The sequence below is a fragment of the Haliotis rufescens genome, unplaced genomic scaffold (genome assembly GCF_023055435.1).
Source record: "Haliotis rufescens isolate VD_foot unplaced genomic scaffold, xgHalRufe1.0.p SCAF_9, whole genome shotgun sequence".
Taxonomy (NCBI): Eukaryota; Metazoa; Mollusca; class Gastropoda; order Lepetellida; family Haliotidae; genus Haliotis; species Haliotis rufescens.
The window spans coordinates 7,774,570-7,787,897 of NW_025964383.1; the positions used below are offsets into that span (position 1 = coordinate 7,774,570).

The 13,328-nt window shown below is 43.9% G+C and overlaps 1 protein-coding gene across 2 annotated transcripts in view; it reads left to right on the forward strand.

The window, feature by feature from the left end:
• Nucleotides 1-11,680, forward strand: part of LOC124124060 (thialysine N-epsilon-acetyltransferase-like) — a 62,533-nt gene extending 50,853 nt beyond the window's left edge. The window contains exons 3-5 of one of the 2 annotated variants that reach the window (XM_046487182.2): nucleotides 2,159-2,230; nucleotides 9,347-9,492; nucleotides 10,870-11,680. In XM_046487182.2, the coding sequence (XP_046343138.2) occupies nucleotides 2,159-2,230; nucleotides 9,347-9,492; nucleotides 10,870-11,046 (395 nt within the window). In that variant the 3' untranslated portion in view covers nucleotides 11,047-11,680. Of the gene's footprint in view, nucleotides 1-760; nucleotides 926-2,158; nucleotides 2,231-9,346; nucleotides 9,493-10,869 lie in introns of those variants that run through there. The other variant, XR_007219568.1, reaches the window with a different exon arrangement.
• The last annotated feature ends 1,648 nt before the right edge of the window (nucleotides 11,681-13,328 follow it).

The window sequence follows — 13,328 nt, forward strand, 5'->3', positions numbered from 1 at the left end:
TGCACATTCCGGGGTAGAACAGGTCACCAGCACTCTATGTTTGTCTATGAAGTATCCCAGACTCTCATTGCACATTCCGGGGTAGAACAGGTCACCAGCACTCTATGTTTGTCTATGAAGTATCCCAGACTCTCAGTGGACATTCCGGGGTAGAACAGGTCACCAGCACTCTGTGTTTGTCTATGACGTATCCCAGACTCTCAGTGGACATTCCGGCTTGGAACATGCACCCAACACTCGATATTTGTCCATGCAGTGTCCCAGACTCTCAGTGGACATTCCGGGGTAGAACAGGTCACCAGCACTCTGTGTTTGTCTATGAAGTATCCCAGACTCTCAGTGCACATTCCGGGGTAAAACAGGCCTCAAACACTCTATGTTTGTCTATGAAGTATCCCAGACTGTCATTGCACATTCCGGGGTAGAACGGGTCACATCACTCTGTGTTTGTCTATGAAGTGTCGCAGACTCTCAGTGCATATTCCGGGGTAGAACAGGTCACCAGCATTCTATGTTTGTCTATGAAGTATCCCAGACTCTCATTGCACATTTTGGTAGAACAGGTCACCAGCACTCTATGTTTGTCTATGAAGTGTCGCAGACTCTCATTGCACATTCCGGGGTAGAACAGGTCACCAGCACTCTATGTTTGTCTATGAAGTATCCCAGACTCTCAGTGCACTTTCCGGGGTAGTACAGGTCACCAGCACTCTGTTTGTCGTATGATATGGAAAGCATATACCACTACCTGTCATTTTAATTTATGTTTAATCCTTCTCTTGTCACGTGACGTGTAAAAAACACATCTCCTAATTTTTAACCTGCAGTCCTTTTGTAGTCCATGTTAAGGGTTGTCCGTATGTGTGTTTACAGGGTTTTGCCACACACGAAGGCAACCCTCATCTCTTGAATACCAATGTCAAGAGTAAGTGAACTTTGTTTCTCAGTAGAAAACTACGAACATTCTGCCTCCAACGTTCTCAGCAGAAAATGTCTGTAGTACCAGTTGCAACAGCAGGAGTAGTTGTAGTAGCAGTAGTAGTAGTAGTTTTAGTAGTAGCAGCAGCAGTAGTAGTTGTAGTAGTAGCAGTAGTAGAAGTGGGAGCAGCAGCCTGTAGTACTAGCTGCAACAGCAGTAGTAGTTGTAGTAGCAGCAGCATTAGCAGCAGCAGTAGTAGTAGTTCTTGTAGTAGCAGCAGCAGCACCAGTAGTTGTAGTAGTAGCAGCAGTAGAAGTGGGAGCAGCAGCAGCAGTAGTAGTAGTAGTAGTAGTAGTAGTAGTAGTAGTAGTAGTAGTAGTAGTAGTAGTAGCAGCAGTAGCACCAGTAGTTGTAGTAGTAGCAGCAGTAGAAGTGGGAGCAGCAGCAGTAGTAGTAGTAGTAGCACAGACACCAGTGGTTGATGTGCAGTCAACAAATGTGCAGCTGTATGACAGCAACCTGTAAATAGTCTAGTCTGGGGCACTGACACAAGTGGTTGGTGTGCAGTCAACAAATGTGCAGCTGTATGACAGCAACCTGTAAATAGTCTAGTCTGGGGCACGGACACCAGTGGTTGGTGTGCAGTCAACAAATGTGCAGCTGTATGACAGCAACCTGTAAATAGTCTAGTCTGGGGCACGGACACCAGTGGTTGGTGTGCAGTCATGGTATGTGAGACCATTTCAAATATACAGTAAACTACGTTTATAACGAATACGCTTATAACGAACTGGCGGATATAACGAACTGGTTTTTTGGTCCCAGCCATTCGCAGTATATATATGCTGTATATATGTTTAAAAAGGATTACGGTTATAACGAACTAAAACTAGTGGTCCCTTTTAGTTCGTTATAACCGTAGTTTACTGTATTGCCCTTCAAATGTTTTGATGAAGTTATCCCTGCAACTGTAGCAGGGAATCCGAGGATAAACTGGACTTCTCAGTTTTAGATGCTGTTACCATGGTGATTGATGCGACATTAATCCATCATATAATAGTAGCAATATCTTTTCTCCAGGAGAGGAGCTTCAGCAGAAGCTGTTCTGCAAGGAAATAGATGTTATATTCTACTGACGACATATTGGTGGTGTTGAGTTCTGGTATAGGATGTTGATAAATGCTTCAACTGACTGCATGTAGGGGGACTGTTAAAACTCACTGGCTGAAATCATTCCAGCTTTGAAAAGAGATGGCTTTGGAGAGAAGAAGGTGTTCGATTGTTTCGTGGCAGAAGAGACACAATCAACAGGTGAGTCACGTCAAGCCAACCTTGATTCACTGATGTGTTCTACAGAACACCGTGTTAACGGACGTGTAATGTGTCGACTGTAGTCCCGTGTTCTAAACGCTAGTGTTTCTATATGCGACATATATGCACAAGTATTCCCCAACTCACTGCACCCATCAGTATCAAGTGAAGCAAAGCACTAACGTTATATCCCAAGCACATGGAATGTTTAGTCACAAGTACTGACTGTAATACAATGAAGATGCCAGCATGATGGTGTATGACATGGGGTGTTTAGTCACGAGTACTGACTATAATACAATGAAGATGCCAGCATGATGGTGTATGACATGGGATAATTCTTGTGAATACCTCACCTCTATCACATCAGTGCCATAAATTCCTGTTTATGCTGAGAACCACACTATAAATTCTTTATAAATTTTCAACAGACGTCCACAACACTGCCAACATATCCATAGTTGTGAGGGAAACCCTATCCCTTGCCAGAGGCGCCACTGCGCATGCGCAAGGCGGGAATCTAGTCACTTCTTTCCTGTGTGTCGAGATGACAACAAGGAAAATACTTTGTTGCACATCCGTACACGTGATTGAGTTCCACACTTACAAAACACATTAGATCTTCTCAAGCTTCATAGGCTACAAGCAGTGAGCAGTCTACAAGCAGAGAACGGGGGTATAAGAAGATCGGAAGTTCTAGTAAGTAATTAGTTAGAAACGTTTTGGGGGATGAGATTTTCATCTCAAGGACAGACACCCGTCTGTTCAGGCTGTGGGCAACACCAGATACCTGGTGACCCTCACCCTAGATGTCTATCATGCAAGCAACTGCACACAAAAGTCAAGGTGCAGCTATTGCGAGCCTCTGTCAAAGGAGAAAATTGACAAGCTCTACAAGGCATGTATCAACAATCCTGATTACAAAGATTACTAGCGCATCAAGTAAAAACAAGTGATTAAGCTCTTGGTGGCCATATTAATCACGTGGGTTACAAGCGAGTGTCGCGCGAGGGCGCCGTCTCACCTTATGAGGAGAAGAGACCCCGTCGCTCATCCCACTCTCCCAAAAGTTGAGGAGCAGATGCATTTTACCGGTCAAAAAGAAAGTGCCTCTAACTTGCATCCGGCAACGTCTGGTACGGTCGATCATCGATTTTGGACAGAAACTAACGATCTTCACCCTCTGCCGCGTTCCCCCTTTTAACTTAATTGAGTTCGGAATTCAATGTCTGTAATGGTGTATAAAGCGTAAAAGCGCGAGTGTCGCGCGAGGGCGCCGTCTCACCTTATGAGGAGAAGAGACCCCGTCGCTCATCCCACTCTCCCAATAATGTTGAGGAGCAGATGCATGTTACCGGTCAAACAGAAAGTGCCTCTAGCTTGCATCCGGCAACGTCTGGTACGGTCGATAATCGAGTTTGGACAGAAACTAACGATTTTCACCCTCTGCCACGTTCCCCCTTTAACTTAAATGAGTTCACGGAAAGAATAACAAATTCAATGTCTGTTATGATTGACACACGCATGCAATCTATGACCCGGCTTGGCCATACAGGGGTCGATCAGATTGATAAAAGCGCATGCAATCAATGTCTCAGAAAATCTCATATCTTAAAGAATCTGTCGCACAACCCCGGCTTGGTCATACAGGGGTCGATCAGATTGATAAAAGCGCATGCAATCAATGTCTCCGGAAATCTCATATCCAAAAGAATCTGTCGCACAACCCGGGCTTGGCCAACAGGGGTCGATCACGAGATTCAAGAGACCTAAGGATCTCCCAATAAAGTTGAGGAGCAGATGTACCTCACAGGTTTTTAACTAAAGGGATTCGGAGAAATTAACCAACTCAATGTTGTAATAATTGATAAAAGCGCACGCAATCAAGGGCTCAGGAATAAACTCTAAAAGAATTGATTGCACAAACCCGGCATGACCAAACGGGGATTGATAAGCACGAGATTAAGTGAGATATAAGGCTGAATATGGCAGTACTTCCTCATACAGCAGACAATGCAAGCCTACGCTGTATCTGATTATTATGAGGACACAGGAGAACATAAAAGAGATAGATTACCTCCCTACCACGTACACCATAGGGCAGATCGTGAATCACGGACATTGCATCGCAGTATGCTCAGAAATACACACCATTCTCCCTCTAGCCATAAGATAGACGAACTGACAAAGCTCGTGTTAATCAGGATAGAATTCCCAAGCATGCGCCATCTCATACTGCCACACAGTCCAGTTACACGGGCGGAGAAGCGAGGGAGATGTTACGTCACTATCACACAGTTATAGAACACGTGATTCCCGCACGGCCAGCCGTAGATCAGACGACCGGGATTACGCTACCCTCAGCCATATGACCCAGTCTCAGCACAGCCCGAGTAGGGGTTGCGGATCTATTGCTAATACTGTTTTTTATACAGTGGGGATTCTACTACGGAGGTTAATTATAGACCAAATAATTATGCCATTATCATATCATTGCAGAACTCTATAAATCTAATGCCCGCCTTTTTAAAAACAGATACAAGGACAAAATACCAAGATGTCCTTGTTAGAACGTGACGGGTAGGAGGTACCGGTCAGTTGATTCTAGAATTCCTTACCCTTCCCTCTTCGTCATATATTGATGACGTCATCAAGAATCGAATATTCATTAAATGCTACATTCGGCACTTAATGTTAGACTGGGTATGCCTACCATTAATAAGAGTGATTACGTAAGTTGCCCCTGCGCACAACAGCCGAGCATCGTTGAACTTTTCTACTAACGTCATACCCCGAACAATCAGAACGTAGGCCTACACTTAGACACCCCACGGAAATGACACTACAGCAGACCGGATTCATCCACATCTCACTGGAACACATACTGAAGATGCAGGAAGATCTTCAATCAGCAACCGGACTAACGTCAAGAAGCACAGTTCCTGCTAAAGATGATCATCCCACTTCGCAGAGGAGGAAGCAGAAGCAGTCCCCGAAGGGGATACCACCGGAAATGCCTTCAGACCCTACCGACATCGCTTGCCCAATTGACAACGATTTAAAATTACAGAAGATCAAAGATACGACCACATCGAATCCAGTCGAACTATCCGGTCTCACAGACATCGACCCAAGATTACCCAAGTTCAGCAAGGGGCTATCAGCATCTTAAAAGAGTCAGAGACCACTCACGGGTTCTACTCCCCAGTATTCCAGGTACCTACGCTTTGCAGTCAACGGTCAGAGATACCAGTTCAGGGTACTACCATTCGGCACATCCTTAGCCCCATGGTTATTCACCAGGATCACCAATTCCATCATCGGTTTGCGCCCATATAAGCTCATAAGGCTTCTCGTATATAGACGATTTCCTATTGGCCGATCAGGACAAGCGCAATTAGTTTAAACACAGTGTGCCTCACTAATAACACTCTTAGGTTTCCTGGTTCACCCTCTAAAACAGAGCTAGTACCCACACAGGCATCACCTACATAGGCGCAAGATTCTACTCAACAAGGGCATAGCAGCACCCCCAGAGGACAGATATGCAAGAGTAGAGCACATGATAACAAAGCCCACTCGATCAGGCCGTCAAGTCGAGACGCTGGTGGATGTCTTGCCTATGTCCGCTCACATCTATCCAAGATTTAACCTACAGAGGCACAAGGTCTCAGCCTTTACTGAAGGAGGTTACATGTTTATATGCCTTGGTAGACTCAGTGAGTTGCAAGATCGAAGTAAGACACATTCCGGGGAAGCTAAATATACTAGCAGATTACCTATCCCGGAAAAACAAGAAAGTACCCACAGAATGGTCACTACATCCCGAGGTGTTCAAGTGGATAACCCAGATATGGGACACTCCAAACATAGATCTATTCGCCACATGTCTCAACAACAAACTACCAGTCTACATCAGCCCAGTACCAGACCCACTAGCACTCCAAGTCGATGTGCTCTCCATGGAATGGAAGGGAATGATTGCTTATGCATTTCCCCCATGGGCTCTCCTAGACAGAGTACTGAAGAAAATAGAGGAAACGGATTGTGTCATAATCCTCATAGCCCCGGCTTGGCCCAAAAGGGCTTGGTTTCCGAGACTTCTACAACTCCTACTGGAAGTACCTCTGAAACTCCCAGTACGTCACGACCTATTGAGACAACCAAAGACATATTTTACGGCCGCCTCGACAACCTCCATCTTCACGCTTGGAAATTATCTCGCATAAGATGCAAGCCGCCGGTTACTCTAAATCAGCTGCACGAAGAGTGGCTAGCTCATGGAGACCAGCCTCATCTGCCTTATATAATAACAGATGGGACAAGTTCGTCGAATGGAGAAGAGGGAAACAGTTACATGGAGATATAACGATACCTATAGTAGCCGAATTCTTGATCCATCTCAGAAACGACAAGAAATTACGACACGGCACTATCGAAGGATATAGATCAGCCCTGTCATCAGTATTACAACCCGATGACCTATCTATAGGTACCCATCCAGTACTAAATCGACTTATGAAGTCTTTTGCCCTGGAAGATATAAAAGTACCACGTACTTTTCCTAAATGGGATCTATCTATAGTATTGTCGGCATTGATGAAAGCACCGTATGAACCCATGAGTAGTGCGACATTACTATCAGTCTCCAAGAAAACTGCTTTTCTCTTAGCCATGGCTACGGCGGCTCGCGTGTCAGAACTACACGCTTTTGATATCTCCACTGTAACCCATACCAAAGAATGGAAGGCAGTGTCGTTCAGATCGCTCCCTGAATTTATTGCCAAAAACCAGTCGTCAACCTTCGGCCCACTCGGACATCGGCAATACACAATACCAGCTCTAAGTAAAAGTGTGGACTTCCCGGATAGATTGCTTTGCCCCATAAGAGCCTTGAGATATTTTATCACAGCGACTCAACCCCACAGAAAGCAGAGAAAACTCCTATTTATCTCTTGCAAGCCCTCGTCAGAAAAGGACATCGCAAAGGGCACTGTAGCAGGATGGCTAAAAACAGTTATCACAGATAGCTATAAAACGGCACAAATCTCCACTCCGATTTGGGGTAGCTGCAGACCCCACGAAATCAGAGCACTGGCAACAAGCCTAGCCACATGGAATACTGCATCCATCGAACAAATCGTGGCCAGCTGCCAGTGGAAGTCCCACAACACTTTTTCAAACTTTTACTTACGAGACATACAGACCGATCTGAATGGACTATACACTCTGAGGCCTTTGGTGGCCGCCCAGGTGATAGTTACCAAGTAAAGTAACCTGTTCCCTCCCTCTTCCAGGAAAGGGAAAAAAGAGGGGGGGGGGGGGGGGGGGGGGGGGTGTGTGGTGTGGTGTGGTGTGGTGAAGATTTCAGAAGTACCTCAGGAACTCAGGGTAAGTTGTACTTTGTTACTGGACTGCGCTATTGAGTTAGTAAAACAGGGCAAATGTCAACACTGAAATCAGAGATCGAAGGATTTAGTGATATATGGTAATCTACATGATAGGAAGGTTAATGTACTACCACCGGAAGTGACGTCATAGGAGTCATCACACCGGAGAAACGTTAAGATACGTTAAATATCACTATCCAAAAGGGCATTACGGTAAACCACGTCATTAGTGATACGGGAGAATAGTGACACCGCCGGAAGTGACGTCACAGATGACGTCATCACAGGAAACGACGTCACTAAAAAGTCTAAGTATCACAAGGGAATATACATATACCCTTCACATGACGCCTTGAAAATTCTATACGTCTAAGTCTTGTAAGTAGACTATTAGTCATATCCGTTTAAGACCCCTTTTGGCATATAATCCTTGGTTTTACCACTTCACTAGCCAAATATCTATGGGATGCTAGATACCAGAACCCGCCGGTCCCTCTGGTGTATACTGGCACTGATGTGATAGAGGTGAGGTATTCACAAGAATTATCAAACAATAGTTATCATTGTGAATAATTCTAAGAATACCACCTCTATCACATCAGGAATTAATCCCTCCCACCTCCCCAAATATCTGCATCTAGTTGATGAGAGTATGGGTTGAAAGAAGTGACTAGATTCCCGCCTTGCGCATGCGCAGTGGCGCCTCTGGCAAGGGATAGGGTTTCCCTCACAACTATGGATATGTTGGCAGTGTAGTGGACGTCTGTTTAAAAATTTATAAAAAATTTATAGTGTGGTTCTCAGCATAAACAGGAATTTATGGCACTGATGTGATAGAGGTGGTATTCTTAGAATTATTCACAATGATAACTATTGTTTGATGTTTAGTCACAAGTACTGACTGTAATACAATGAAGATGCCAGCATGATGGTGTATGACATGGGATGTTTAGTCACAGGTACTGACTGTAATACAATGAAGATGCCAGCATGATGGTGTATGACATGGGGTGTTTAGTCACAAGTACTGACTGTAATACAATGAAGATGCCAGCATGAGGGTGCATGACATGGGATGTTTAGTCACAGGTACTGACTGTAATACAATGAAGATGCCAGCATGATGGTGTATGACATGGAATGTTTAGTCACAAGTACTGACTGTAATACAATGAAGATGCCAGCATGAGGGTGCATGACATGGGATGTTTAGTCACAAGTACTGACTGTAATGCAATGATGATGCCAGCATGATGGTGTATGACATGGGGTGTTTAGTCACAATTAGAGAATGTAATACAATAAAGATGCCATCATGATGGTGTATGTGACATGGAATGTTTAGTCACAAGTACTGACTGTAATACAATGAAGATGCCAGCATGATGGTGGATGACATTGAATGTTTAGTCACAAGTTTTGACTGTAATACAATAAAGATCCCATCATGATGGTGTATGATATGGAATGTTTAGTCACAAGTATTGACTGTAATACAATACAGATGCCAGCATGATGGTGTATGACATGGAATGTTTAGTCACAAGTACTGACTGTCATACAATGAAGATGCCAGCATAATTGTGCTTAGTATCACCAAGTTTTCGTACCTAGATTAGTTTGTTGTTTTGTGTGACAACTAAAATTAACAGCCTCAATGGACGTAGGAAGCCCTTTCTCCGCCCTCCCATTACGTGACCATGAGGTCTGACTTCACCTCTTCCAGGCAGATCCCGGCTTGCTGGCTACCTGATGTATATGTGGTCCTTCACCACCTTGACTGGGCGCTTCCTGTACGTGGAGGACCTGTTTGTGGAAAGGGACTTCAGAAGGAAGGGGGTCGGATCAGCACTGTGGGCCTCTGCAATGAAGGTAACGTCGTCCAACAGTGCAGAGTATGACGGGCTTGACTCCAGCTGCATGCATCCTGCAACTTTCATATGGCATTTAGCAATATATTAATACATAATAAGCTAACTGTATGAATTAAATTGTTTCAAAACGACAACGGTTTAATACCATTACAGGGTTCTAATGTGAGGATATGCACATGCTTGAACACTGAAGTGAGGGTTGAGATATGCCTGATGCTGTGGGGATTTCGGGTCACATTAGGCCCCCATTATAACTCATTGTTGTGATAGCCAACTGGTCGGGCTTCGTTGAGTGTACATCATACACGATGGCAAGGCTCTTTGATTATATACATGCCTTTGTGATACATTTTCTGACTATTTATAACTGACGCGTTAAACAACATGGAGTCACTTTCCGCATCAGTAGGGTGTTTATTGAATCCTCGGTACGTTATCTTAAACTATGGCTAGGCCTGTTTACCTGATACACAGAGCGTGTGACGTGAGGTGGATAGATAACACAAGTACTTATGTAAAGAGGTCAGTTGGTAAACTATAGCTGTCAGAGACGCATGAGCGAGAGACATGTTGGTTGGAGCATCGACAGACAAGGGCGGAGTGGGCAAGCCGTCAAAAGCGCCAGGCTAGCAAGCGCCAGGTGCTAAGATTGTATCCTTCCAGTGACGTGGGACCAACAATGTTCACATGTCATTTCAGAGCTGTCAATACCCCTAGTGTACAGTACATACACCCTGTGCACTCAAAATAACCCACGGGTAGATGACCAAATGGTGGAAACAGGAATACTACATCCACCCGAAATACAAGTGTCAAAACTTGTGGTGTCACCCTGAGCAAGTGATTTAGTTCAAATGTGCCTCTGTACCCGACATGTGAGGCGGGTGTAAAAAACCCTCTAACCCTCGAAGGCAGCTCATGTTGTACACTCCCCAGGGAGTTGAGAATGATAACTGGAATGCAAACTGATCCACTTGCCGGGGAACAAATAAAACCGCATTTAAGCAGATACTAGTCCCAGGATACCTGAGGTATATAAATGTATATTATAATCATGAAAGGACAAGACGTCAGACCCAGTCATGCACAATATGAAATATTTTTATTTCGTGTAACCAAAGTCTAGGCTAAAAATATTCTAATCTATGAGAGAATAGATGTATTGTAGTCGGACGCAATCGCGGCTCGCTAAACACGCGGCGACTCTTTTAACAGTTGTTCACCACAGCCGCGTTAGTAGGTCAAGGCTGGTTTCCTGTCGTCGTGTCAGCGTGACTTGTTTACTATGAAATATATGCAGTAATCTACCCCTATCTGCCTGACTCTATTTGTGTGTTTCATCCTCGCTGCCACCGTTTTCACTGTTGCTTTGCAGTTAGCCCTGTCCTGGGGTTGTGGATATATGCAGTGGATGGCCAAACGAGGGAACACAAGCGGTATCAACTTCTACAAACAATTAGGTGCTTTGGAAACAAACACGAATAACCTCATGACATTCACGTTAGACGAAGACGCCATGACAACGGCCTGTTCAAAGATAGTATCAGATTGAAGTGGTCAACTCTGAACACGTTGACGTCATGGGGGTCAGCTATATGTGTTTTATAGCATAATGTGGGAAGAATGAGTTAATCAATTTCAAGTAGTGTTGCCATCCACAGACAGCTTTCATGTCACCAGGCCAGTCGAGCCTATACAGATAATGTACCAGTAAAGGGACAAGTTAGTGCTTATTCAAAAAGTAGGCTTCACCTTGTCAATATTCAAAATGGAAAATCTTTTGTTTCAACACTACGGGTAGAGCTGTTCATAAGAAATGAAATGTATATGTTTTGGCCAAGAGACTCTGTGTCTCACGACATTTCTTCTGGAACATCTGCAACATTAGTTAAATAAGGTAACAATAAAATGGTAAACAGGAATATGCAAGCAAACGACAACGGCTTCCATACAACAGATCAGCACGATGAACATGAGGGCAATGGAAAGACATGTTGGATGTTTGTACCAATAGAAGGGTGAAGTGTTATGAAATTATTTCTTCATTGGTCAGGCCAACTTCTGCAGTTTTTCGTTCTCCAAAAGGTTTTCTGAATATGTTGGCATGTGAGCAGTCTTGGTTTCGTGATGAACACATATATTTAACTTCAGAGGAAATAAAACGTGCTTTTCAGGAAATATTTTTGCTTCCACTTTTCTATATTTTTAGATAGGCAGAATCTACAAATTCAGAAAAACATAGCCTAATAGTTTTTTCCGCATACCATTTACTTACTGCTCATAAACGTGTGTAATGATACATGCAAACGCTTTCAATGTGGCAGCTATTTTTTATGATAGACAAGTAAATTCAGCAATTATTTTAGAAATTATTGTTGGGTTCATTCACACAAACTATCAGTTTTATGAACAGAATGAAATATAATTAACTAAACATAAGATGTCAACAGGCCCTAGTGTACAGTACCTTCACCCTGTGCACTCACAAGAACCCACCCGGCCGATGGTGGAAACACGAATACGTACATACACCCGAAACACAAGTGTCAGAACGTGTGGTGTCACACTGGGCAAGTGCCTCTGTTCACCCGGCAGGGAATGGGTACCCGATATGTTAGGTAGGTGTAAAAACCTTCTAGCGGACAAATAAAACAACATTTGAGCAGATACTAGTACCTGGATACCTGTGGTATATCATAATAATAATAATAATAATAATAATAATAATAATAATAATAATAATAATAATTTCGAAATGTCACCTTGCATCCCAAGTACCAGGTTGTCCGACCCCTCATTGTTCTTGGTGCCTTAGGTTTGGTACCTCTCAATCTGTTGACTGACATTGTGAGAGTACCTGGGTCTGCCTCCAGGAATACAGCCCTTCTGACAATCTGGGTAATGCAGAAGGCTGCAGTTTTGGGGAATCTTCCAATTCTCCGAAAAGTTCTGGGTGGGATTGACTAGGCAGCGCTGCCTGGGAGAAGTCCCAACCAAGCGAAGTGCCATATCAAATCGTCCCAGACACAGATTTTCAAGGAGAGGCTATCTGAAAGACCACTGCACCGAGTTTATGTGCAGTGTGTTGAGAAATTCGGCAACCCTGCAGAGTCCTTCGCTTGGATGAGGTCGGCTGGCCTGAAAAGGGAAACAGAAGGCTTTCTGTTTGCTGCTCGAAACCGTCAATGTGTGATTTTGCATCAAAATGTAAATGTGAAATGTAGATTATGTAATGAATTTAATGAGACTACCCAACACATTGTCAGTGGATGCCCAGTTTTGGCACAAACACACTTAAGCGACATGATGGAATGGCTCGATCATTTTATTACCATCATCGCCATGCTAGTGTTTTGACACAGAGGTCCATCCATGGTACGACCCGGAATATGTAGAGGGCGTCATGGAAAATAATAAAAAAATGCTTTGGAATAGTCCCGTATACACACACCCTCAGACGTATCAAGGCCAACAAACCTGATCTTGTCCTTTTTCATACATCCAATGAAATCATTTATATCATTGAATTTTCTGTCCCTTTTGACACAAATGTGATTGACAAGATTCAGGAAAAGCATGGCAAATATGCAGACCTCGCTTTCGAAATGTCACGCTTGCATACCAAGTGCCAAGTTGTTCGACTCCCCATTGTTCTCGGTGCCTTAGGTTTGGTACCTCCAAATCTGGGCAAGGGCCCTGAGCTGATGATGAGCCTAACCAGCCTGACTTGGCTTGGCTATAGCCAGAAGTCAATTTGACTAGTCTCTTTACTCCACTTGTCTCGTTCCTTCAGTCAATCTGGGGGTGGTGGGGTAGCCTAGTGGTTAAAGCGTT